The sequence below is a fragment of the Carassius gibelio genome, chromosome B20 (genome assembly GCF_023724105.1).
Source record: "Carassius gibelio isolate Cgi1373 ecotype wild population from Czech Republic chromosome B20, carGib1.2-hapl.c, whole genome shotgun sequence".
In the NCBI taxonomy this organism is placed as follows: Eukaryota; Metazoa; Chordata; class Actinopteri; order Cypriniformes; family Cyprinidae; genus Carassius; species Carassius gibelio.
The window spans coordinates 10,085,302-10,112,014 of record NC_068415.1 but is presented as its reverse complement, the minus strand read 5'-3'; the positions used below and the strand labels follow the sequence as shown (position 1 = coordinate 10,112,014).

Below are 26,713 nucleotides of genomic sequence, written 5' to 3'. Positions count from 1 at the left end.
GCAATAAAAAGCAGAGAAGGAGTGAGAGACTTTACGCAGATTATCAATAGACCTCAAACATAATGGGCATCAAAATACAGCGATTAACCAAAGAGTGACTTAAAGGGGAGGTGAACATTAGAAAAGAGTGAAAAAGAAGAAATAAGATCCTGACACATAAGATGGTGCAGAACTGGATTAGAACATGAGACGGACGTGTAGTTTAAGAACATGTTTTACTTTCAGGCCACAGAAAAAGAACGAGGAGAATGAGAAAGGTATGGTGGTCTATTGTTGGGAAGTTGGTAGCGAACAATACAAGGTGAAAATGTACAAGAGTCATGTGTGCCGTGCGCTGTGTAGGTAACAGGTCAGGATCAGAAAACACATACTTAACCCTGGAAATTGATGGAGGAAAATAAAGGAATACACTGCTTTTATTGTCAGATTTCTTTTTGTTTTTGCAAAAAATGTTATGAATTATAAAAACCTAATATATTTACACCACAGTTTAAAACTTACAAAAAATGTTTTTGAAAGAAGTCTCTTTCAAAGTATGCATTTATACAAACTACAATAGAACAGTAATATTATGAAATAATCACAACATGCTGTAAAAGAACGGATTATATTATTTTTATGTAATTTGTTCCTGTGATGGCAAAACTGAATTTTCAGCCATTACTCCAGTCTTTACTGTAATAAGATTCTTCAGAAAACTTCAGGATTATTTTTTGTAACGATATAAAAGTATTCACTATCACTCTTGATCAATTTAATGCATCCTTGCGGATTAAAAGTATTAATTTCTTTAAAAAACAAAAAAACAAAAAAGTAGTGCATGTTTAATTATTTTCTCCCAAATGTTACAGCTAAACAAGTACACTGGAGAAATACTTAGATTTTTATAATCAAGTTATTAAAAGTTCAATAATGAATTTACATTTTAATCTTAAAAAGTGAAAATATGAAGATTTTGTAGTAATGACATTTACTAGTTTCTGTTTATTTCCAGGGTTAAATAATATGATTGAAAAAAAAGAAAAGTTTTCTGCATGGACCTGGACATTTGAACACCAGTTTCTGTTAATCAACATTACCCAGACCTACCTTCAGGTGGTCGATTTGAGGTCGCCACAACCACGACCCCACACTTGAACAAGCCCTCAAATAACTGCTTCAGGATCACAGCATCAGCTATATCAACCACCTGAAAAAAATAAAATAATAATAATAAAAAAAGAAGACATTTTTATTCATTGTACTCTAATGTAAATATGGATCATAGCAACCCATATTCTGCATCAGCTATTTACTTTTTCCTTCACATGTAAAAAACAGCATACCATCACTTAAGTTCATAGAAACAGCTCAAATTCAACTGAATTTTTGTCAAACTGAAATAAAACAAGTAAATGTGTATCAATGGGATAAATACGTTGGTTTTAAATTTCATTTTGCCTATAAAGCAACCTATAGCTTCTGTTGTTTCTATTCTGTCCTCTAGTCACACTATTGACACTATGGGAGCGAGCACAGGTGTAGAAGCAGGACATGAGCGAGGCACAACTCTCTCCCCTTTGGCCTTCCTCTGCCTTGAGCTAATTACCACAATTGTGTGCATGCATGTGCACTTGTGCATGCGTGTACATGCGAATGAATGAGCAAAAACCAGGTGTCGTTGCATTTTAAAACCGAAGCCTCGGCCAAGGTCCTTTGACATAACCCTCCCCAACACGCTCGCAACACAGACACAGGACAGACACAAAGCCACTCCACCTGACTGTGAAATGGCCACACACAGCCGCAGCTTTCTGCTAGAGACAAGGACAAGTGGCCAAAGCGCTGAAAAAGGTAAATAATTGAATAAATAAATAAATAGCGTTTTAAGATAAAATCAGTGGCACAATGACAGCCAGATGGCCACACAGAGACAAATACGTACACACACACACACAGATGTGCTCCCATTGTGCTCTTGAGGGCCTGGCATGGCTGTCCCTGAATCTCAGAAGCGAGAGGATGAGTGGTTCTTTCATTATTATCATTTTCATCATCATCATTCATTATTATCATTTAAACGTTGCCTTTTTCACAGCAGCGAGCTGTTGCCTCACACACATCTGCAGCAACACTGGGGCTGCTGACCCTCCCCTGACAAAAGGAGCCCTTTAGTCAATAATACACAATGAGATCGACCGTGGTCCGCTCTCATCTTCTCCCACGTTTCTGCTACTTTTTTCAGGGTTGAAATGCATTTAGTCAAAACGCATATAAGAGTTTCTGCTTGCGTCGCATTAATACTTGATTAGCGTTTGCATATCTGGCAGCGAGGAGCCAAATTTGGGGCCGGGGATGTTTTTGTCATGTAGAAGATCTCCTCATTCACGGAGCTCTACTATTCTTAGAAGGGCACACTTATGACTGCCATTCCCCCAGCATATGTTGTTTTCTTATATTGAAGTGTTTCCCTTTTTTGCATATTAAACCTTCGGCCCCATCAAACCCAATTAGCGTCTTCTATAACGGCCTTACGTGAGGCAAGGTGGAGGGTGTGCGTGCGTGTTGTCGGAAGGGTGGTCGGTTACAAAGACGAGGTGCTATTGCATAAAATGGATCACATTTCCTTTAACCGTCCTCTTCTATTCTTCATTTCAAAGGAGTCATTTAATTATGACCTTTTCATCCGTCCTGTATTTGTTTTTTTGTTTGTCGCACAGGCACTGCGACACTCATGCGAGAGTGTGTATACACACACACACACACACACACACTTTCAGTCTCTGGGTATTGATTGCCAGGTTGAGTGCAAGAAAGCCTTCTGTGTGGTGTTGTTGTGAACGACAGCGAAAACAACGGTACGGATATTCAAATGAGCATCCAATTACGCCAGCAAAGAGTCACTTTTGTGTGGCGCACACGGGTGCCAAATTGCACTCTTTTGATCTTAAACCTTTACTTACACAACTCTGTCGATGAGTAATTTCACCCGGCGACTGACAGGGGCCTGAGACAATGCCTCAAGCGGTTTCTACTCGCTCTTCCTCTTTCTATATCTCTCTTGGCCCTTCTCTCAATACCTTGCATTCATTAAGGGAGTGGAGAGGGACAAAAGGGGAAGGCTACAAATTACTGATAATGATGCCGGACTAATGAAGAGAATGGAGAAATTTCATTAGCATTTAAGAGGCATGGATGCATGCGACCCGCCATAGTCGCTCTCCATTACCCCTCACTCAAGGAAGCAAGAGGGGCCGACTGAAACTCGATGCCTCATTTGCATGCTTAAGTGGCAGTGGCTCCTGATTGGTAAGGGGCTGTCAGCTCCTCATTTATGCATCATAAACAAAATCTGTGTGCTTTCCATACAGCCACGAGCAACGATTGGTGAGGTGAGCTTTCAGGCAATAATGAGAACCCATACTAAATAAATATATGAAAGCGATCAGGCCTGAGGTAAACATTTCAATTTAAAAACCATTAATAAAAAGAGCAGTGCTTCATCCTAAAGCAGTGAGAGAATTAACTCTTAATTATCAGAAATGAGGTCTACACAGGTTATTTGAGTACGGCATGTAATATTATAAAGATAACAGGACATTTTTTTGAAATTCATTAAACACCATACTGATACTGAACCAGAGAACAAAAAACAATAGATAAGATAAAGATATTATTCCTTAAGGAAAATATTGATTGAGAAATGGGCTGATTGATTGATTTTAATCTGCAAACATGTATATGACATTTCATTTTTTTATTTTATACTTTTTGGGTTTGAAAAGAATACCATTTTCTATTTAATCTCGATTATATGTTGCCTTTCAGATCTGTGTGAAGTTATCGGACTCCACTAGATGGCTCCAAAATGAACAAGGATTACACTGTAGTCAGATGAACTACATCAATATAAACATTTCTTCAGCACATGCTGATTCTTACTATATTTCTGCAGCTTACATTATTCCCCTCACTCAAGCACTAACACACTGAAAATATGCATTAAACTGCAGCTTAGAAATTTTTCAACAATTTTACAAACTCTTCACCCTCCGAATCTCCCTACTCCTGCCCTCACCTGAAACTCATCAAAGCACAGGAGACATGTTTCCTCTGCGATCTCCATGGCAACCGGAAAGATGGGGTCATACATTGTCATTTTACCGATCCGTCGCTTTGGCAGGCTCTGTTTCAGTTTGTGGATCCCTGAATGCAATGCACAAATTAAAGTCAATAGAAATAAATGCAAATGCACTCAGAACCTAGACAACATCAAATGTTGAACTCAGGAGGAATCTATTCTACTTTATGCTGTTATTTTCCTTAATTGCTATTCATGCAAGATAAAAGTCATGTTTGTTTGCTACTTGTCAAAATATCAAATAGTACTACTTTAAATAGATTAATATGGAATAAGGTAAATATACACTAGTGTTATTAAAAAAAAAAAAGTTTTGGATCAGTTTTTATTAATAATACTTTTATTTAGCAAAGACACATTAAGTTGTTCACATGTTAAAGACATTTATGTATATTAATATTTATCTAAATGTAACTTTGCGATCACAGGAACACATTACATTTAAGCATATACTGAAAAACGGTTTCAATTGTAATATTTTAAAATATTACTCCTATTACATATGGCCATTTATGTATCCACAATAACTCGAGAGCAGGCTACCTTGGTTTAGTTAGAACTTACTTCTATGTACATCTAACATGAATGCATTGAAATGAACCCTCCTTTTTCTTCTGTTTTCCACAAAGGAGTAAAAAAGGTCCATCAGCATTGTTTTTCCAGTGCCTATAGATTATGAAACACAGAATAAGCATTAATTGGCCTTTCCAAAGTGAAGTCCAATCCAATACCTCAAAACTCAATATATGCATGTATAAAATGATGAATTATTTTGCTGCCATAGCTAAAAACAAATATTAACTTAAGCTTACCAACATCACCATGGATATAGTAGCCGTGAGGAGGATGTGGCTTTGGGGACTCCTGTAAAATAAATTCGAATATTACCATCTTCTTTAATGCTGTAAAAAGCTGGTTTGTTTCAGCACATTTTAGTCTACAAAGCTTATATCATCAAGACCTCTTTTTGTCACCAGTTGTAACAAAAAAAAGAAATATCCAGAAAACTCTTGGCATGCGATGAAGTGCCCTTGACTCAAAGTTTCCAAACAATGTCCACAATGCATTCAACTTTCAGAGTAAAGGTGTTTGATGAGCCAGTCCAGAACTGTCTGTGGCTGCAGACAATTGATCATTCAGGAAAAGACAGAGAGCCGACATCCTCATGCCCGTATTCTGCCCGTATTTTTTTTTTCAGTGGGGTGAATGCTGTTTGAGCAGTGAGGCGCAGCGTTCTTGGATGACAGCGTGTGACTTCTCACTGACTTCCAGAACTCTCTGTAGCTCGTTATTGTGGCTGGTGGCAGTGGTCCAGTCACGGTAGAGTGGACAAACACAGTGAAGAGACTGAGAGAGAGCGGACACAGGCCCTGTCAGGGACGGGTCCACAAGGTGGAGTCATGCTCTACACTTTCACAGGATGCAGCCAAGGGGAAAAAGTTCACATGCCAACACTCTGTTTTCCACTGCCTTTCACAGATGACCTGTTGTTTGCTCTGGTAATGTTGTAGATAAACAATAACTTTGGGATTTTAATAAATTTTTTTGGAAATGTTTTATTTTGGTTATTATAATAAGTTATTCACTTTTAAATGAAAATAATGCATTTATTCATTTACTCGCCCTACGCACAAAGCGTTTCACCCTTTTTGCCCTAAATAATCAACACAAGAGCACATCGCTGTACATGTTTATGTTTATTTCCCCATATTAAAAGTGGAGCTGGGAATCTCTTTCCCAGACAATGGCGACCCCTCATTACTGAGGCGAGGGATAGGTGGGGTGTCCTGACTCAGTAGGGGGCCGTGCTGTGATCCAGCAAGAGCTTGGTCTGGCCTTTCCTCCCACTCTCCACCCCCACAAACACAAACAGGCTGAAGCTGCTTTGACCTACAAACAACAGTCCCACAGCAAATTAGGCAATGGCACAGTGTAAGCACTAGGGTCTGACTGAAGGTTGTCCCGCTAAGCTTTTTCTTCACTGTAAACATACACTGATTGCACTGCTCAGTTTGGCACATATAAACCCATACCTCTTGTGTGTTGTCAACATCTCCGTCTTCTTTTTCATTTGACTTCTTTTCTGCAGGACTGCGAAGGTTTACTTTACTTGTATTATTCTTCAGTTCTGAGGTGGGTTGACTATGTAAACAGTCTTTAGGTTGAGGGAGAAGGATGGGGATGTTGGTGTAGTCTGTCATCACTCTGTTCAACTGTTCTAACTGAAGAAGTGCAACTCTTTGTTTATCATCTTCTCGCAGTGAACCGGAGCAGACAAGTCTGTCATAGTGGCTGATGAGTCCACCATGAGCAGCCCAAGGTGCTGACACAGATGCATGTCCTGCAAAAAATGGTGAATACCATTAAGAAACAAGAATATGTTGTTAAACAAATATTTGGGATCTATAAATATTTTTTACAGTGCTTATATCATATAATACTTGATAATAATAATTCCTTAATATTTCACTATAAGACCCAATAATTGAGGAATGAAAAATAATAGATTCACTAAACATCTATTACATGTGACATAACTTTTTTACAATATGAATAAATGTATATGTAAGAGATTCATTTTAACATGAGTAAATAATGACAATTTATGCAAATGACAATAAATAAATATGACAATACATAAACAATAAGACTCGTGTTTCTATAAAATACATATACAGCACAATATAAAGTTAATCTTTTTGACAACTTGGTTGCTTATATATATATATATATATATATATATATATATATATATATATATATATATATATATATATATATATATATATATATATATATAAACATAATAAAAAAAATTACACACACACACACAGTTTTTCCACATATTTTACAGTTTATTAAGACAATTTTTTTTTTACAGTTTGTCTGTTTATTAAGACAAACTCTATCCAATAAAGGTTTGGGCATATTTGTTTCTCTCTCATTAAAGCAAAGGTATACTTTAAATAAATGCACATAAATTGGAGACAGACTTTTGTTGACAGAAATGAAAGATCTAGCTGGAAGAGAAAATCTATTCAAAGTCATAAATTCTTCATACTCCAGTATAGTAAGTTAGCTACCATAATTTTGCAAACAATAAAGAAATATGAATGTGTGTGTGTATGTGTGTGTGTGTGTGTGAGAGAGAGAGAGAGAGAGAGAGAGAGAGATAAAGATGGATATAACGAACTATGACGTAATAGATTTCCCACAGTTAGCACGTGTTATCAGCACTGACCATGACAGGAGAATATTCATGCTCACCTCTGACGGCCTTGAACAGTTCACACCAAACTCCTCTCGACAAACTCGTCTCTTTGAATGAAAGTCTTAAAAGACATCTCGATGTCCACAGCAACCTGTATGCCGCCATGTTGATTCAAACCCTAATAACTTTATTGAAGTCTGAACACGGACACCTTACATCCCTTTATGGAGAACAGACACTGCTCTGCATGCTGCTGTTCCACGTTTATTATGTCTCAAAAACGTTACAATATATAAGAAAATAGTTTTTCAATTATATTTTATATCGTTTTTAAATATCAAAATCTTATCTTATTCGTGAATAAATGCAAGACATTGTTCTGCAAACAATAATTTGAGAAACTAATTTTTTTTTAACAATACAGATTTACAAAAAGTGCACTGTTCTTGTTTTGAAACGTATCTAATTACATTACAGAATACAGTAGGAGGAATGCAAGAATGGAACTTGAATAAATGACAAAAGTTACTCTACAAAAGGTTCAGAATTTAAAACCTACAAAAGTTTAACATTACATATGTCCACCGAAAACAGCACTTGCTTCGCTAACATTTATCCAGCAGCTCAGAATAGTGGCAGGTGACCGCATAAACGCTAGTTAATACAGTTATAAATAGTCATTTATAACCTATAACATTTTCGACTTCACTGAAAGGTACACTCTCCTCGCTATGACCGCTTTTATCCAATCAAAGCCCATAGATATTACCACGTGACCATGTTGGTATGTCACATGTCAGCTGTTCCTCAGCTGATCGGAAGTGCAATCGATAGCTGCTTGTTTGCTCAAAACTGTCACGAAAAGCCATGGCTGAGGCCATAGCAGACACGAGAAGGCTTTACACTAAACCACAAAACCTGAACGACGCGTATGGGCCACCGAGTAACTTTCTAGAGATTGATGTTTCCAACCCCGAGACGGTTGGCGTCGGTCGGAACAGGTTTACGACATACGAGATCAGACTGAAGGTGAGCAGCCGAGGCTGGCCTGAACAGACATCAAACGCTCAGACACACTGATCTGGTCTTACTGAAGCTTAAATACACTCCTAATGGGATTAAAACCATTGCTAATAGTATAGATCATAGTGTAGCCAAGCTCACATTAGTTGTAAACAATGCGTCCAAGTCTAACTTTGTAAAACTTAATGGCTTGTTAAATATTTGTATGACAGTGTAACTGTTCAGCTTTGTTTTGATTATGATTCAGCAAAGCATTGAGCACAATCTCATGTTTATCAAACCCACATAACTTTCTTTTTTCAGTGGAACAGAAAAGGAGATGTGAGTGAAGTTGTCATTGTGCACAGTTCACTTTCATTGTATGGAAATCAGATTCATCAGATGTGTTACTGAAGCTGGCAGTTGTTAACATTCTGTCTAACGTCTCTCTTCTTTTGTGTTGTCTTAAGAATGAATACAGGTTTGGAATAAAATGTGAATTAAGACCGATTATTCAGTTTTTGGTGAAATACCCCCTTAATTTTTCCTTTTGGCATTGACCTAAATATAAAGCCTGACTGTGTAATGATCAGCAAAGTAAGAACATAGTTTAGTTGGTTTGTGTCTAACTGGAATGAGAGCGTTTCAAGCTATTTCCATTTAGATCTCAAGCATGTAGTCTGTGTGACCACACCCCTTTGTGTAAGCCCAAGATAATGGTGCTTATAATGATAATGAAAAACCTGGGTCGGTTCTTTATCAAATGTGAGACCTTTCAGTTTGCTAGTTAAAATGCTTTATTTTCATTTTAATTTATTTTCCTCGTTCTTGTTCTCATATGAAACCCAAGTTAAGCTGAATTGATCTTACGCATGTTTCAGTAAGTTGTCTCATGATCAAATTCTTCTGAACTCGCTGTGTAGGTTATGGTTATTGCATCAGCGAGTTTCCCACACGCTTGCACATTCCTCATTCCTTAGAAATGAATCAGCTTACCCATATTTGTGCAAACAAAATGCATACCTTGATTTATTGGCCAAAATATTCTGAATGTTAGAGGAAGTTTTGAACTGTGAGACACACATGGCTGCCATCCGCTTTGCATATGTGTGTTTGTGCGCTGTTATGCATGGAATTGAACTTACACCTGATAGAATGACTGACTGGCCAAATAACATGCAAACCTCCCAGATTCCCTTGGTAAAAAGGGAAAGTTATTGTACAGTACATGTAATTAGGATTCAAGGACCGCTAAACTTGCAAATGATGAATGTTAATTTATCCTTCAGTGAAATGTCACCAAATATTAACCGTGTAAACCCTGACATAATAAATACCAATACAAATATATATATTTATTAAAAATGGAAAAGTTTATTATTATGATAGTAGATCATGTGTTAATAAAAGAGAAGACAGAGTTCATACTCAAGAAGAAAAAAAGTCTCCTTTGTATTCAGTTGCCCAGACTGAGCAATGATGCCAAATCAAACTCAAGCTGACTCGTGTCATTATTTTATTATTATTATTATTATTATATTTTTGTTTTATATTGTTATATTGTTTATATTTTTTGCCCCTGAAAAGCAGTGGACATGGTTACGTTATCACTTTTCAGGGCTCCAGACTTACTATTTTTACTAGGAGCACTGACTGAAATTTTTAAGGAGCACAAACAGAAAACTTTAGGGGCACACCTTAAATCAGCCTGCAATGCAATCATTCAAATATTTTCCCCATTTTAACTGTATTACTGACCAATGTTTTGATAATAAATAGACTTAACCTCTTAAACTGGACAGAGAGTTAGACTCCTAACCCTAGGGTTGTGGGTTTGTGTCTCAGGCCGGAAACACCACGACTGAGGTGCCCTTGAGCAAGGCACCGAACACCCATCTGCTCCGGGTGTGTGTTCACAGTGTGTGTGTGTTCACTGCTGTCTGTGTGCACTTTGGATGGGTTAAATGCAGAGCACGAATTCTGAGTATGGGTCACCATACTTGGCTTCATGTCATGTCACATTTTAGGGAACAAATGGTGTTTTTTTATTTAATTACATTTAGAGCATTATAAACTAAAATAATTATAAATTATATTTCATTCATAAATTATGCTATGTCCTTGGTTGAGTACAGTGGGACTCAATTAATTAAAAAAAAAGACATGAATGAACATGCATAGGCAAAAACAATGGATTTCTATTTTTTTATTGCCAATACATTTCTAGTTTTTAGCCCTTTTTTATTATTATTAAACTTTGTTTAAAGATAATCTTAATATATATTTTATAGGAATATTGAATATATTTTATTTCCCTATTCATTTGTTGTGTCTCCCAAAATGCGTAATTAACATGCTCCTCTTTGAACTGATCACAAATGGTTGATGTTTCTCAAATTGCAGAAATCACCAGTTGTTGCAAATCAGTGTGAACATCTTTTTAGCAAGATACATGGCCTAGTTAGAAGTCTTCTTAGTGGTTTACGTTAGTAAACAAAATATTCCACTGACTATTGTTCACTTGTGCAAGGTACTCGCCATCCCTACAGCTTAACAATGCAAAATTACTTAAAAGTTGTGGAAGCAAATTTCTCACTTATTATTTGGTCTACGTTCTATTCTATTCTATTCTTCTTGACACATCTATAACAATTGGGTCCTCTTACCTTCAGAAGTTTTGATGAAAAACGAAATTTTCATCAGACTCAGGTTATATTGTGGAAACTCTTCCCATCTAATTCACTTTTTCTTCCGTATATAGCCCAAATTCTCCTTTGAAATTCAATACTTTAAAATTTTAAGTGCTCGCCTAAGGAGGTGGAGACACAGATAAGACATTGTCAAAACCCCTTACTGTGTTCTAAGCAGTCATTTTCACAACTGATGAGTTGTGACAGGTGCTGTTGTGTCTGCTAATAGGCCAATGTCTTCCCAGCTTTCCTATAGTATTTTTAGCCTTCTCCTACCCACAGAGCGAGCCACCGCCTGCCATTAGCCCAAATCTAAAGCTACTGTACTTGATCAGCGTATAATAATTAGCATATGCGTGTAATCAAGATTATTGTGTGTCTCAGAGTCGGCGGTGACCCTGCTTTGCATAAGGGAACACCCCACACATACCTCTCACGCTATCGCTCTCTCGCTCTAGCCCTCAAGACCGAGAGAAAGAGCGGAGCTGTCAACTTTTGATTTGCTTCTGAAGTAGCCCGATTGCAACAATGAGAGGAGATAAAGAGATTCTGTTTGTATTTGTCATAGTAATACTGCCTGTGTTGATTACATGCTTTTGCATGCCAAGGGCAGCATCTTTCTTTGACGCTCTTCCGCACCATCCATGCACGCTTTCTCTCTTTCGCTCGGTGGCCAACCATTATCCTTTCCATCGTCATATCCCTCATCCCATAGATGATCCTGCCATGGTAAGTGAGAGAAAGGAGCCAAGCCATATTTGTGTGTGTGTGTGTGTGTGTGTGTCTTGGAGAGGGAATGAGAAGCTTCTTAATCCCTTCTTTTAAAGTGGAACGTGTGAATGACTATGGGGGTGCAGACCTCGTCTTAACCCCCTGCCAAACCCACCCCCCACTGGATGGCACAAAACATGCCCATCCCCCATCACCTGCTCCTCTGGTCTCATCTTGGGACAGGCATATCTCTAGTGATGGATTCTTAATGTCCGGTTGTCTTTTGTTCACCTGTAACTTAAAGGTAGAATTTATTTACACTCATGCCATTCCAAACTGACAGAATGGAACAACAGGTGAATATTTTCAACATAATGAATCAGAAATGAACAGTGTCCGATGTGTGAGTACAACCTTTGTCATCAATCAGTTCAGTTCACAGAACCAAAACGGAATGATTTGTTTGTGAACTGACTGACTCAGATAGCCTAAATTTAGTCTGTTCTTATCAAGCTATCATGACTTCAAAAGACCACAAGAAAAAATGTACCACAAGAGTTGCATCATGCACCACATTTATAATACTTTCATTGTGCTTTTGCATCCTCTTTGATGCCTTGAAAGCCTCCGTTCCCATTCATTGTAGGTGCATAAGAAAGTGCGAACAGTACATTTCTTAAGCATTCGTTCTTTTGTGTTTTGCTAAAGAAAGAAAGTCAAGCAGGATTGGAACGACATTAAGGTGAGTAAGTGATAACACAATTTATATTTTTTGGGAGAATTGTCCCTTTAGCATAGTTTAATGCAATAACTTAAAGCAGGTATGCATCGGTTACTGTCATGTTTGATCAATTTTAATGCATCATTTATCAAACTTGTCAGATGTGTTTACAGTGCATAAACTCCATGAAATTAGCCCCAATGCTGGAAAAAGAAATTTCTATCAATTTTTAGCAAAAAAATTAATAGTAAAAATAATTCAGCCAATAGTTTTCTTGCCACGAAACTGTTCATTACAGAATCCTGAAATATGGCTCATTTTCCACAAAAATATTAAGCAGCACAGCTGAATTTTTTTTTTACATTAATGATAATAGAAAAATGTTTTTGAGCAACAAATCAATATATTAGAATGATTTCTGAAGGATCGTGTGAAATTGAAGATGATTATTACAAAAATTGGTCATATGTTTGCTCACGAGGCAGTTCAGTTCAAGAACAGTTGCTTTATATCATAAGTGGAAAGCAGCTTAAGGTACGCAAGTAATAAGAAAACTGAATATTGAGAACTTTACAAACTTTGTAACTGACTCGGTCTTAGAATAGGTCAGTGTTATTGGGTTTTAAACTCATATTCACATGACAGCAGAACGTAAGCATGGACTCGATAGAACAACGATAGAAGTTCTGTTTGTTGACTTCAGTTCATATAATTTATATCAGATGCATATTGTGACCGTCTAACCGTGGCATTAACTCTTGTTTTGTGGCCACCTTGTTTACAGTTCAAAAGTTGAGTGACATGAGTCCACTGACGAAAGCCACCAGACGGAGGATTTGGGATTCAACATTGTTTACAGACAGGAGAATCCTCAGCCCCCCCTTCTGCATTTTTGTATACAACGCTCTCTTTCCCTACCCATCTTTCACTCCCTTTCTCCACTGTTCACCTCCTCCTCCTCGTCATCCCCCTTTTTAATTCTCTTTTCCAATTTCCAAAAAGCCCTCTCTCTCACTCTCCCTTTCTGCCATTACTAAAAATGGCTTGCTTGCCTGGTTGTCAGTCCCAGTCAAGTGTAATCCAAAGTCTACAGCATCCTCCCCGACAACTATTTTAATGGTAATGGGCAGCATATTGTATCAAGGCTACCATATCCTACTTGAGATGACAGTATCAAAAGTGGGAGTTGATGCTATGGGAACAAAGACAGGGGGCAGCTTTTTGCCAGAGTGAGGGTGTTGGGCGGGTGTGTTTTGCGTGCATGTGTGAGAGAGAGAGCGACTTGTGTGTAAAACGCAGAGGGGGATGATGGTGGGGCGCGAGTGCTCTCATTGTCCCTCTGTCCTCTTCTCTTTGGAGCTATGATGCGATGAGATGGCATTGTGCTTCCATATTTGCTACTTTTATTTTGAAAAAGAGAGAGCAGGGCGGAGAGATGAAATGCTCGCTCTTAAACTTGACTTGATCCGACTCGCTAAAAGCTAATGCATAGCCAGCGCAAAGCCCTTACGCAGGGTGAGGTGACCTCTCTCGGCTGTTTTTTCACTGCCCTCTCTCTCCTCCTAATGAGGATACACCATTGTCCCCAGCACACACATGCATCTGAAAAAGAGAAGAGAGACCGGGATTCTGCCATCTCCTCATATCGGCATAAGCCATGTGGAAGCTTTTAACAGTGCAGAAGAGTGACTAAAAGAAAGAGCGCTTTTAGTGCAGCTTTCACACAATTGGCTATTTTTGGGTGTTGTGCATAAAATGGACCCGGTCTGTATAATATCTTTCTCCGACTTTTTCCTCGCTCAGTCACTCTGTCCCATTTTTTGTGGGTGGTTTTGTTTTTGTGTTTGACATTTTTAGGGCGTTTTTAAACCTAGTTTCAATCCAGATGAATGTGCTGATAACATTGAGCATATACCTGTTGAATCTTAAAGATAGAATTCCTTGGTGAACACGGCACTGTAATTTCTTATCAAAACACATCTCTTCCTTTGGTTAATAAGTATAATTCTGACCAGTGAAAGGACAGTTTACAAACAATTTACTTTTTAAAAAACGAACTTTGGTCCAATTAGAAGTTGAGCCAAACCGAGCCATGTTTCATGACAATTTAGTCCTGTTTATGTTGTTATCATTTTATTATAAACAGCCTTCTTGCCATGTTGTCATAGACGTCAAGTTACTTTAATTCTTTACAAGTAACATTTATTATTATTATTATTATTAATGTTGAAAACGGTGCTGCTTGTATTATACAGTGGGGCTCTAAAGTTTGGGCACCCCTTGCAGAATCTGTGAAAATTTTAGTAATTTTCAAAAAATAAGAGAGATCATGCTAAATGCATGTTATTTTTTATTTATGAGGACATTTGAGGGACTCAAACACAACTATTTAAAAAGATTCAAACATTCACTGATGCTCCAGAAGGAAACAAGATGCATGAAGAGCTGGGGGGTGAAAACTTTTGGAATTTGAAGATCAAGGTAAATTGTACTTAATTTGTGTACCGGGAAACATACAGGTATCTTCTGTTGCTTACGAAGGGCAGAACTAAATGGAAAAAATTATATTTCAACAAAATAAGACAAATTTGGCCATCTTCATCCTGTTCAAAAGTTTTCACCCCCCAGCTCTTAATGCATCTTGTTTCCTTCTGGAGCATCAGTGAATGTTTGAATCTTTTTAAATAGTTGTGTTTGAGTCCCTCAAATGTCCTCAGTGTGAAAAGATGTATCTCAAAATCATAAAGTCACTGCTGGAAAGGGTTCAAATATGCAAAGATGCTGGAAAACTGAAGAATTGTTGGACCTTAAAGATTTTTCTGAAGAACGCTGCTCAGTTTAACTGTTCAGAACAAACAAGGGTTTCATGCACAACCATCACAAAACAGAAAGACAGTCGAGGATCATCAGGTAACAGAACACAGTACTAAGAACCAAGGGTTCCCAAACTTTTGAGTAGGGTTATTTTAATAATTTCAGCATTTTTTTGTCTTGTGGACTAAATGTTAATATATTTTATGTACAATATCTTACTCAGGACAGTACTAAATAAAAAATAACATGAATTTAGTATGATCTCTCTTATTTTTTTTACAAAATTACTCGCATTTTCACAGATTCTGCAAAGGGTGCCCAAACTTTCAAGCCCCACTGTATTTGTGTACAATTATCATTGTGATTCAGCCACATGCTATTTGCCTGTTCACACTGAATGTGAAAATGCTGCATGATATTTAATACAGCTATTGCGGTGCTAGATTTTGGACCACTGTGGTTTCACTTTGGTCAGGGCTGCTGAGTGCAACCAAATAGATACTAAGAGACCCACCAAATATTGTTTTCTCAGATCATCAACTGTCAAAAACTCAGATTAACATCACATCACTCTTGGTTATCACAGTGTTATGCTTCACGTCAAGAAGGCTTTGTTTGTAGCAGGTCCTGTTAGTTGGCGTCTAGAGATAATTAAAAACAGACATCATTAAATATCCCACGGAGCTTATGGAATTAACATAAAAACCACCCAAGATAGCATAGCTGACCATTAGAGAGTCTCTAAGCATTTGATCGTGTGACGCTGAGTCTCATTACCTGCGGGTTTAATCATGTCATGCTGTTCCCCTCTCACCGTGCGCTCACAGGTATTGATGGAGCTCTTGAAAAGCCCCGTCTTAGCTGCAGTGCAAGGCTGCTGTCTTAATGAATTGGGCTGTTTTCATCTGCTCATTGAGTGTTTGATGTGTAAGGGCTTCCGTCTGTGTGGTTAACTTTGGTTGCCACGGTAATCAGGCCTTTTGTTGGGCTGTTTTGTTTGCTTGTCTCAGGTTTGATTGAGATCATTAGCAGTGAGGGGAGGACAGTCAAACTCTTCAGAGTTTACATCTGCGGCTGTGTACAGTGGGACGCATCCCTCCTTTTCTCTTTATACACGCACACACATCAATACAGCACAGCTCCCTTCACAGCATTTTTGTTGAAGTGTAATTAGTGATGCTTGCAAGCATCACCATTACTATTGCTCATACTTAAGGTGAGGGATTTAAACAAAACCCTAAGCCAAAGTCGTAAACCTCAGCAGTTCCTGTGGAGTTTGCACTAGGCACATGATTGATACTTCAGTCGTGATGTTAATTTGCTTAAAACAGACAAACAAATCACATTGACTTGCAATGAAATAGGGATACACAAGACCTTTCATCATGGTGGTGACTTTCGAATTACCAGCTACCACATTTTCCTCAGAAAATGTAAAATATTTGGTATTTGTCCTTCATTTAAATTGTGCACTTCAAGTTCAAGTCTAGGGAACAGTCATGTTTTTAAAAAATGTTTTTGAAATAAGTCAAAATATTAATCAAATTATTACAATCTAAATGTATACTTTATAAAAGCTGAATTTTTAAGCATCCGTTATTCCAGTCTTCACTGTCACAAGATCCTTCAGAAACTGTTATTATATGCTGTTTTTAGGTTCATGAAATCTTTCTCATTATCAGTTTTTTTTTTTTTTTTAAATTATCAAAGCAGTTGTGTTGCTTAATATTTTATTGGAAACCATGATACTTTTTTTGTATTCTTTGATGAATAAAAAGTTCAAAAGCATTATTTCAAATATTTCAAACTAGAAATGTTGTAACAGTGTAAAAGTGTTACATAAAGTTTTTTTTATTTATTTTAAAATCTATTTTGTCCTAATCTTAATGTACAGAGAACGCTTTCTAAGTAAGTTCTTTATTTTTATTATTTTTTTTTTTTTTCATTTTGTTTGAGTGGCCCATCATGGCAACATTAATTTGACTAGTGGTATAGTTTAATATCTAAAGTTTAATATATAATAATAATAATAGTAATAATCATCACCTACTCTTCTACTCTTGACCATTGATTTTCCCTATTCATTTTATGTCCTCTGTTTTGGCCTATATTACTTCAATATATTAGAAGGTGATTAAAAGCTGACTTTGTTTTTTCTTTTTTTTTTCTTTTTTTGCAAATAAGGGAAGAGATGACTAACAGCTTTAAATTAATAAACACTACTATTTTCACCAGCTAAAGCTAAATGGTTTTAAGTCAGTTATTTCTATCTTGCTATCTTGCAAAGCTGCAAAGTTTGTTCTGTTTCTTCATGTGATTTCAGACAGACTGATGATGATGATGATGATGATATCAGATCTATGTGTGGAGCACTGGCTGTTGTCAGACTCCACAATTAGTTTTAAATCTTGTCCCCTGCTTCACCTTGTAAACACATGACTGAAGATGTAGATTGAAATATGAAACAGAACCTGACCTGTTGTCACCTTGGTAGGCCTGTATCATTTGTGCGTGTGTGTTTTTTAAGAAGTTTTTAAGATAAATGGCCTTCCTCCCTTGGCCTAAGAACTACTTCTGTTCAATAACTAACTAACTCTACCCCCAGTGTGAACGTGCACCTTATAATAGTCCTGAATCCATGATGTTATTGTCATGAGTGTGTGTATTAAATTACCTGTTACTGCGATCAATTGACATAGGGATTAACTTCTTTTGACCTCTTTACTTAGTGGTATGTAAACCCAGTGGTTCAGCCATTCACAAACTATTAGTCAGCACCTCTACGAGGTTGCTACTAAACGCTTCCTCGGCACTGCAGTTACCCTGCTCTCAAAGCTATTGAGTTAATCCCCGTCTTATATGACCGCGTGGGCTGAGGAAATGCCTAGATCAGAGTTCCAAAAATACAGATGGTACTAGAGATCACAGAAATAATGGTGTGAGGAGGTTACTACAAAAAAAATTGAATGTGAATGTTTAGATTGGAAGTTATACAAAATATTCCTATGAATAATGCACACACACATTCAAAATAAAAATAGTCATCATTTACTCACCATCATGCCATTCCAAACCAGTATGAATTTATTTCTTCTGTTGCTGGTAGCCATTGATTTCATTAGTAAGGAAAAAAGTCAATGGCTAACATCAACTATTTAATTCTACGTGGACTTTTCATTTTGAGATCTTATGACCAGCTGAATACTACTCATTTTATTTTGCTAACTTCTTTATTATTGGACATTGTCACTTCAATAACAATTTAATATTAAATACGCTAAAATATATGGTTTACTGAGACATAAGGAGAAAAACATAGAAATGAGTCAAGTTAATAGAGATGGAAACAAGCAGAGTTGGATAAAGACTTAAAAAATAGACGTGGGGGGAAGCTGAAGTGGTGGGTATTTCATCAATGTTCCTCATTGTGAGGAGAGATCTACACTTTCGGAAGAGACCCTCTCAAGGCTAAAAACCTGACTTGGAGCAGCTGAAGAGATGGAGGGAGAGAATGAGCGATGGAAAAAGAAAGGGTCTTGGGGTAACTGAGGATCGATGAACATTTCAACTCTTCCTGTCCAATTAGGGCCCACATGAGACTTTGTCCCCAAAGCACACGTTCATTTATTCGTTTAACTTACTGTCTCTTCCACTGTGTATTCATCTGTTTGGAGTCTGCGGCGAGTATTGATCTATACTTTTATTCCCGTCTGTGTGTTTGTTACTTACGCTGCCTTTTGCCTCTTCAGCTTCTCCTTGAACGCTGTCATCAGGCTGTTCTTTTATTTCATAAACATCTGCCTCTCCAGTGCCTCTGTTGTAGTCTCTCTGTGGGCCTTTTTGTGGACTCTACCTATTTATTCAATGCTTTACCCTAATACTGAACTTGGTTTTATTGAATTAATGATGCTGTTCAGATACACTGTCAGTCTTAACGTGGTTTTCAAACTACTTTTATTTAAAAAAGTGCATCCGTTTTGAAACAGTCTCCCTTAATCTAAAGATGGACATGATGTTTCAGATGTTGAATTTTTTTTTTTACTCTATCCAGACAAACCTCCCTATCTTCAAGCTGAAGGAGTCACGTGTCCGGAGGAGGTACAGCGACTTTGAGTGGCTGAGAGGAGAGCTGGAGAGAGAAAGCAAGGTGAAGTATTGATGAAGAATAAAGTGTTGGTCCATTTCAACTAGAACCATTTAAAAGTAATGCTTTTTCAGTTATTGGATTGGAAATTATTGTGTAGTTCATGTACATGACGTTTGAAGTGATTGTAAGAGACCCGTGATTGCATTCTGAGATGTTTGTAATGTGAAGGACGTTTTTGTATTTCAAATAGGTGGTAGTTCCTCCTCTTCCTGGAAAGGCTCTGTTCAGGCAGCTCCCATTTCGTGGGGATGATGGTATATTTGACGACTCTTTTATCGAAGAACGGCGGCAAGGCCTAGAACAGTTCCTCAACAAGTGAGTCACAAGTTCCTCCAGATACTTTGCATTTCTGTTCACCAAAAACATTCATCTTTGGCTTTTACCTTGAACCAAACAGACAGGAATGACCAATTCCTGTAAACCACTACACCTTTCACAAATAAGGACAGAATTAACTCCGAACTTAACAATTAACATGTTTTTTTTTTGTTTTTCAAATGACGTATTTTTTGTGAAGATTATTTTATCCAAACTCAATTTGTACTGCATTCCAGGTGTATATTTTATCAGTTCATGTATTTCTTGGCAGTCAAACTCATGACTTTGGGGTTACTAGTGCCATGCTGTACTGTTAAAGTTATAGGAAAATTACCGTGTTGCAGCATCTCTATAGCCAACATTCAGTTCTCTAATAGAAACTATTAAACACAGAATTAGCTTGAGCTGTTACACATACATACAGTTAGCCAATGCATGTGTTGAAGTTGAGTAGCAAAAATGTCAACAGAGATCTCACAAAAACTAAAGAGAATAAATATTGTATTACTTTAGATAAAGGCTAAGGCTATATGAAGATTTCCAAGACATTGAAAGTTCCTAAAGACACAGCTCTCAGCCTTATTTCTTCACTTAAAGTGTGTTTTACCAGAAAACCTTTGAGGGTGTTGAAGAAACACACACACACACACACACACACACACACAATAGTCAGCATTTGAAGTGGATCTAAAAAGTTATTCAAAGTTGTCCTAAGACAAGAACGCATTTACGTTGTAGGTTTTGACCCACTTCAAATTCTGACTTGTGTGTATGTATATGTACGTATATATATATTTATGTATATATATATGTGTGTGTGTGTGTGTGTACAGTGTGTATGTATGTATGTATGTATGCATGTATGTATGTATAAAGAAGACTGAAGTGTGTATATATAAGAATAATAGAATACTTAGTGCTAGTGGAAAAATTTGCCATGCAGGAGGAAAAATATATATATTTTTAATAAAATATAAATATTTAAAAGAAAAAATAGGGTACACAGCAAAGGTGGCAATATTAATGGAGGATACTGTATGTACCCATAATGCATTGTGAAAATGTCAGTTATTAAAAATTTTCCCTTGCGATTTTATTCTTAAGTATCTCAATTGTATGATATGACAAATTTGACATAGTCCTCTATTGCGTGTCCTTCCTCTTCTTTTAGCCTTGGCACATCTGAACTGTTTTTATAAAGACGACTTGAAGCGGTTATCATCATAAAGAATTACAATAGTTTTTCCTCTTTCTGTTAATTTTGAGTTTTTGGGTTAAGGTACTTCAGTAAAACAGAAAAACAGACACTTGCCAGTCTTTGTGTCATTTGACGTCTTCTCTCACACTTTTTTCCTTCTCTCAATAATTACCTACAGAATGATCAAAACTGATGAGGGGCCGCAAGTGCACCAGCTTTACTTTTTACATTTGTTTTATTTTTGATGTGTAATTTATGATAATTGCGAGTGAAATTACAGGCGTGCATACCTTTTCCCTACAAGATGTTGTGTGCACTCCTGCTTATTTTTGATCCGAGGTGCCGTTCCCCCGCCGACTGAGACAATAAAAGTTACAGTTCGATTGTAATTATTTGCTGTGATTGCAGACTTTGCCATTATCTTTGTTTCATGTGCAAATGCGCCAGCTCTACCTGTTTGAATTTTAATAAGAGACAAACAGCTGTAAATTAGGTTTGAAGAAAGAAAGGATATGGAGGTAATTAAGATTAGATTTTCTTTCCTGAATTAAATGTCATTGTTCACTACTAATAGCACCTGGAGAAGGGGGATGCATTCCCATCATACTTCTAGACTATGTGTGAGTGGATCTGTACAGCATGTCTTTACATTCGCCTGAACGATCCTGCGTCATCTTGACTTGTAACATTGTAAGCATCGTGTAATTTTAGAGGTGTGAGGGTCCTTTTTTTTATTCCACTGGAAGCTGGAATAGACTGAATGGTAAAATAATGAGTTTAATTAGCATGATGGCTCAGTCTACTGTTTTTAAAGATATGCGTAATTACATTTTGATATTATTGCTCTGAAAATCAAGCTAGATGATTTATGATCTGAGGAAGAATGCTGCTGAATGTCACAGGCTCCTAATAATATCTAAGAGTTGTAACTTGATTAGGGTCAAAGTTGATTCCGCCTCCTCTCTTTCTCTCTCTCTCTCTCTCTCCTGCCTTGCAGTGTTTGTGCTTGCATAATATTTTTATGGTGGCTAATATGCATTTTTTGGTCTGGTTTTTCCAGAGTGGCTGGTCATCCATTGGCCCAAAATGAGCGATGCCTGCACATGTTTCTACAGGAGGAGTCAGTGGATAAAAACTACACCCCTTCCAAAATTAGACAAGCCTGAACCGGTCTGGACTGTATACACACACACACACACAAAACATGGCCCACAAGCAATAAGAAAGGTTTGAATCATTCTTAACAGCAACAGAATCTTAGCATGAACCATAGGGTGTCCAAAACATTTACAAAATAATTGAAAATGTTCTTTAGCGTTAGTTGTGTCCCTTCACTTCTCCGAAAGTACTCTTTTGATCTCTGCTTATAGCTTGTTTCAGTCTTTTTGTTCTCATTTATAAATCTATAATGTTAATATTACCACTTTAAGTCTGATCAAATACATTCTTATGTGTTATTCATTGTGGTTAAAATTATTTACGGTAGTTTTATCTGAGAGCACCACTAACTACGATTAGTACAAGATCAATGAAACGAACCAAATAACTATATCACAATTATGCAAGCACTATATTATCACACACATCGGCTTCCCTGTGTTATTGCTACTACCTGCTTGTGTTGCTTTTAATGCTGAAGAACACGTACAGCAGCTCACCGTGCAGGATGCACTTAATTGGGAACCTCCTTGATACATGGTGGTTTATCGTGTGCTGTGTGTCCCACTTAGCTGCAGACAAGCCAGTTTTTACTGTGTAATGGCAGTACACAGAAACACAGAGAGTGCTGCCTACAATGCATGTTTCCAGATTTGTATACTGCTGTGCCATTGCTTTGTTTATGAGAATTTTCCAATAAAATGGATCAAACACATGCATGTATGATGTGGTTTGCAAAACTAAAGCGTCTCTGTTTGCTTCCGCTGAAATATCTAAGAGCTATCCTAGCTTTAGTGGTTGTAGACATTTAGTCTGCCTTAAAAGCTTTTTCTTCTTGACCATCAGGGGTTTAATTCAGAGGAAATACATTTTGTTAACTGGAGGGCAAGTATTAGTATTTTATGTGCAGGAATTATCAAAATGAACAGTGAAATTAATTCTTCCAGGTGTTGTTTATTCACAGCACATGAGTTATCGCTCATTTGTTAAATGCTAGATGCTTTATTTAAGTGACTAAAAATGTCACGGTACCAAGACAAGAAAATTAGGGAGGATTTTTATTTACTGATAAACATACGCATCTAAATCAGAATGCATTTAGTCTGGAGTGTTTTTATTGATCTGCTAAGACTGAAGCAGGTGGTGAAAGGGAGAAAATAGATTAATTAGGAATGGTTTCTCAGAATAGAAAAAGGACTGGAGGAAACAATGGCAAGTCATAGGTCCTGGATGCTCAGATTCAGAGGAATCTTAAAGAACACAGGCAATACTAGATTGTGAAGGTCAATTCCTCCTCAAATGTCCTTCAGAAACAGCAGAGTAGAAGAAACTTTTCCTTGTAAGAATATTTTGGGGTCAAAATTGATTCAAAATTATTAACGATAACTGGTTCTTCAAATCAGGGTCATTAGTTTTGTGTGGGTATTTACAATGTATTTTTTAATCAAACCATGACAAAAGTGAGCACTCCCTTAATTTATACTTTTTGGAACGCATATATGAACTATATATTAAAAACATAGGATGTGTATGCTATTGGGAAACAGGTGTGTTTTTCTATTGTTCCTAAATTGCTGTACAAGACACTGCAATTACAGGCCTACATTCAACCTTTCGTTATTAAGTCTAGCATTGTCTCATATTTTTTGTTTGTTATTCTGTTTCCAGCATGACGGATCGTGCCTAAATTACTTTTGACGGAATTCGAATGTTGTTGAGTCAGTATGTGCAACAATGCTGTATAAGGTAAAGAGAAGGGCACAGCCGCTTGGCTCATGTAACCTTGGAGTTCATTTCACGTCAGAGCAGCCCATTAAAAAGGAACTAGGATAAATTGGATTGAAAGTTGTCATCGCAATCATGTTTCTTTCTATTGTATCCTCTCTATCAAAAAATGAAGATAAAAAATGCAATTTGGGCAAAGCCCTTGATTTGTGAAAGAGTGCTTGAAACCCTGAGCTGTGCTAGGCACAGCAACTTCACTCAAGGTCCAGGGTATTGTATCGGCGATGGTTCAATATGCACTTACGTGCAGACGTGAACCTCTCTGTCCCTGTTTATTACCCCGTTTAGGGTGCAATGGACCTTTTGCTGCTCGTAGAAGGAAGCCTTAGAAACCCAGAAAGCAAATGGAGACATGCATTTGACAGTCTTTGAAGGACCAGGTGATCAATATTCAATATTTATTCTAATATCTTAGAACAACTTTCACAAAAATTATCACTGTACAACGAGAAATGTATTTACAAACTACAAAAGCAAATCCAAGTGCTGATCGTGGTGCCTCTTTTCCAGGGTTAGTAGCTAGTCAAACAGGTTTAAAATGGCGACCTCTGACATGGGCCACAGATTGAGCAGAAACAACTTTTTAAACCTCAATAAAATTAAGTTTTCCAAGTGGGCGCACTGAAAACTCACAATGCCAACAGATCTGTTTCCACAGGATTTCGAATGCCCTGCCTGTGAACCCCAATCCTCTGTTAAGGTCACAGGGTGTGGGTGATGTGGCCTCCCAGTCACCTCAATATGTAATTATGTGATGAATCAAGTCAATAATGCTCAGTCCTGCTGCCTTCCTGCAGTGTTTAATTCCAACCTTTCAGCGTACATTTCAAGTAAACCTGATTAGTTGGTTCAAGTGTTTTGATTAAAGTTGGAGCTTCTGCTAGAAGGTAAAACAGGAATGAACTTGCTTTTCAGTTCTGACTCATGGGCCTTTGGTTTTCAGCACTATGTCAAAGGGACAGCGACCTACTTCCCTGCAACATACCTTATGGTTTCTTTTTTCTTTTTTTTGGTTTTCTTCAAAGTTCTTGTGGACAAATAAATGATACCTGTGCTGAAGTCAAAACAGCATTGGTAGGATTAAGGTAGTTGGTCAACTGGACACAATAAAACATTCCGTTTTGAAATGAATGATTGTACATAACCTCACAGACACTCCATTCAAATATATGACTATGAACTAAGATAATTTTGTATTTGAATCTTGATAGAACAAGAACAGATTAAGCTTGTTAAGTTACTTCCATAAACGAACTTAAATAGATTAAAAGTAAATCAATTAGAAAATTACTGGTTAAACGTTCATTTATCTTTCTAAGCATTAAGCTCAACTTGTAGAGATTCAGTCTTTTGTTTGTTTTATAGTTTCCCTGCGTAATAATATCTTGACATTGGTAGAGCTTTGTTCTCCAAACAAGTGCGTGAAGTATCACGTTAGGGTGTCTGGTATCATCCACGGCGTCCATGCGAATGCCAAGGTCAAAGATACATCTTGATTTCTTTTCTCTGTCTCTCAGTAGCTCATATATCACTGGATTTGTACATGTCGGAGAGCAGTCGAGTGATGGGCACGTTTCCGATGGTCTTTTTGAAGAACACCTCTTCAATGGTGGATGGACCAACTGAACGTAGAGCAGGCAAGAGCAACAGCAGTTTCCCAAAGCGACACGGCTGAGTGGGGTACCTGGAGCGCAACAATTCTTTGTTGTTGTTTTTTAATAACCACACACACACACACAAAATGAAGTGTTCTAAATTTGCAAAATACTTATCAAATGAGCTTTTGTAGATGAACCCATGTTTCAGGAAGTATTAGCTGTAGTCTACCTAGTGTGGATGTAGCTGTTTAGAGTCAGCTGGGCTTCGTCCTGAAGGGCTGCAATGGCACTGGCGTTGCGAAAGCTCCTCAATTCCGACCCACTGTGCGTTGGAACTGGGGGAAAAAAAACAGCATGTTTGTTCAGAGCTACTGTTTTAACCAGTAGAGAAAGTTTCTGCTGTCCTCGTTATTAATAATACCTATATTTCGCTTTAAAAGGGATGTTGTATTTGAATTTATTTTATCGAACCCCACCTGCTTTAAAGGTGACGATGCACTTGAGGCACGCGAACTCCGTGGCGTCCAGTCTTAACTGTCTGAAGCGCGTCACGACCTCCTGCAGCGCCTGGATCTCTGCGATGATTTTGTTTAGCCTCTGGGAATCTGTGTTCTCGGTGTTCATTCCTAATTCGCGAGAAAACGCGAAACATTTGGCTTGTGTGGCTATATCATGTGAAGTTCTCGTATTTGTACAAAACGTGGCGTCAAAATACGAAAATCTCAGGAGTGGGTTACCAGTTGTATGGCCTAGGCTACCTGAAACAGCTAGAAGAGTGCTGGAGTCCACTGGAATGGCCCACTGCGCTATGCCCAACACGAACAGTTCCCTCCAAGCGTCTTCTAAAAGGATCAACTTCAAAAAAAAAAAAAAAAAGTTTATTAAATGACTAATAAAACATCTATAGCATGTGCGCTTGGTTTCCTGCTTAATGGCATGTATATTTAGAATAATCTGTGTAAAATAAACCTATGATAATAATAATAACAGCTGTTTACCTGATCCGGTAGAGGGAGTGTGGAGAAGGCCGGGACGCTCTTGGCCCATTTAATGCTCATGAAGAGCAGGCGCGCGGCTGATTCGCACACAGACTCCGTCGCCACTTCATACAGGTACATGGGATTGCCGCTAACTTCATGCGGATACTGAAAAGTGATTTACATTATCATAAAAACTAAGCCGGGAAATTCAGCGTATGTTTTAGTGAAGTTCATATAAATCGACAACTCGTTCATTTAAA

At 37.5% G+C, this 26,713-nt stretch overlaps 3 protein-coding genes across 3 annotated transcripts in view; 1 reads left to right on the top strand and 2 right to left on the bottom strand.

Moving 5' to 3' along the window:
* The window catches only part of afg1lb (AFG1 like ATPase b), a 29,017-nt gene extending 20,978 nt beyond the window's left edge, over positions 1-8,039 (bottom strand). The window contains exons 1-6 of the mRNA XM_052585606.1: positions 7,388-8,039; positions 6,154-6,461; positions 4,933-4,984; positions 4,685-4,786; positions 4,058-4,185; positions 1,090-1,189 (exon numbers count right to left, since the gene is read on the bottom strand). Of these exons, the coding sequence (XP_052441566.1) occupies positions 1,090-1,189; positions 4,058-4,185; positions 4,685-4,786; positions 4,933-4,984; positions 6,154-6,461; positions 7,388-7,496 (799 nt within the window). The 5' untranslated portion in view covers positions 7,497-8,039. The remainder of the gene's footprint in view (positions 1-1,089; positions 1,190-4,057; positions 4,186-4,684; positions 4,787-4,932; positions 4,985-6,153; positions 6,462-7,387) is intronic.
* Positions 8,040-8,126: 87 nt separating this feature from the next.
* Positions 8,127-22,805, top strand: snx3 (sorting nexin 3). Its single transcript, XM_052585608.1, has 4 exons — positions 8,127-8,360; positions 19,321-19,416; positions 19,607-19,731; positions 21,993-22,805. The coding sequence occupies exons 1-4, from the start codon at positions 8,199-8,201 to the stop codon at positions 22,096-22,098; spliced, it is 489 nt and encodes a 162-aa protein (XP_052441568.1). The 5' UTR covers positions 8,127-8,198; the 3' UTR covers positions 22,099-22,805.
* A 1,437-nt stretch (positions 22,806-24,242) lies between these two features.
* nr2e1 (nuclear receptor subfamily 2, group E, member 1) overlaps positions 24,243-26,713 on the bottom strand; it is a 7,974-nt gene continuing 5,503 nt past the window's right edge. Inside the window, exons 5-9 of the mRNA XM_052585607.1 lie at positions 26,472-26,618; positions 26,232-26,328; positions 25,950-26,099; positions 25,703-25,808; positions 24,243-25,559 (exon numbers count right to left, since the gene is read on the bottom strand). Of these exons, the coding sequence (XP_052441567.1) occupies positions 25,397-25,559; positions 25,703-25,808; positions 25,950-26,099; positions 26,232-26,328; positions 26,472-26,618 (663 nt within the window). The 3' untranslated portion in view covers positions 24,243-25,396. The remainder of the gene's footprint in view (positions 25,560-25,702; positions 25,809-25,949; positions 26,100-26,231; positions 26,329-26,471; positions 26,619-26,713) is intronic.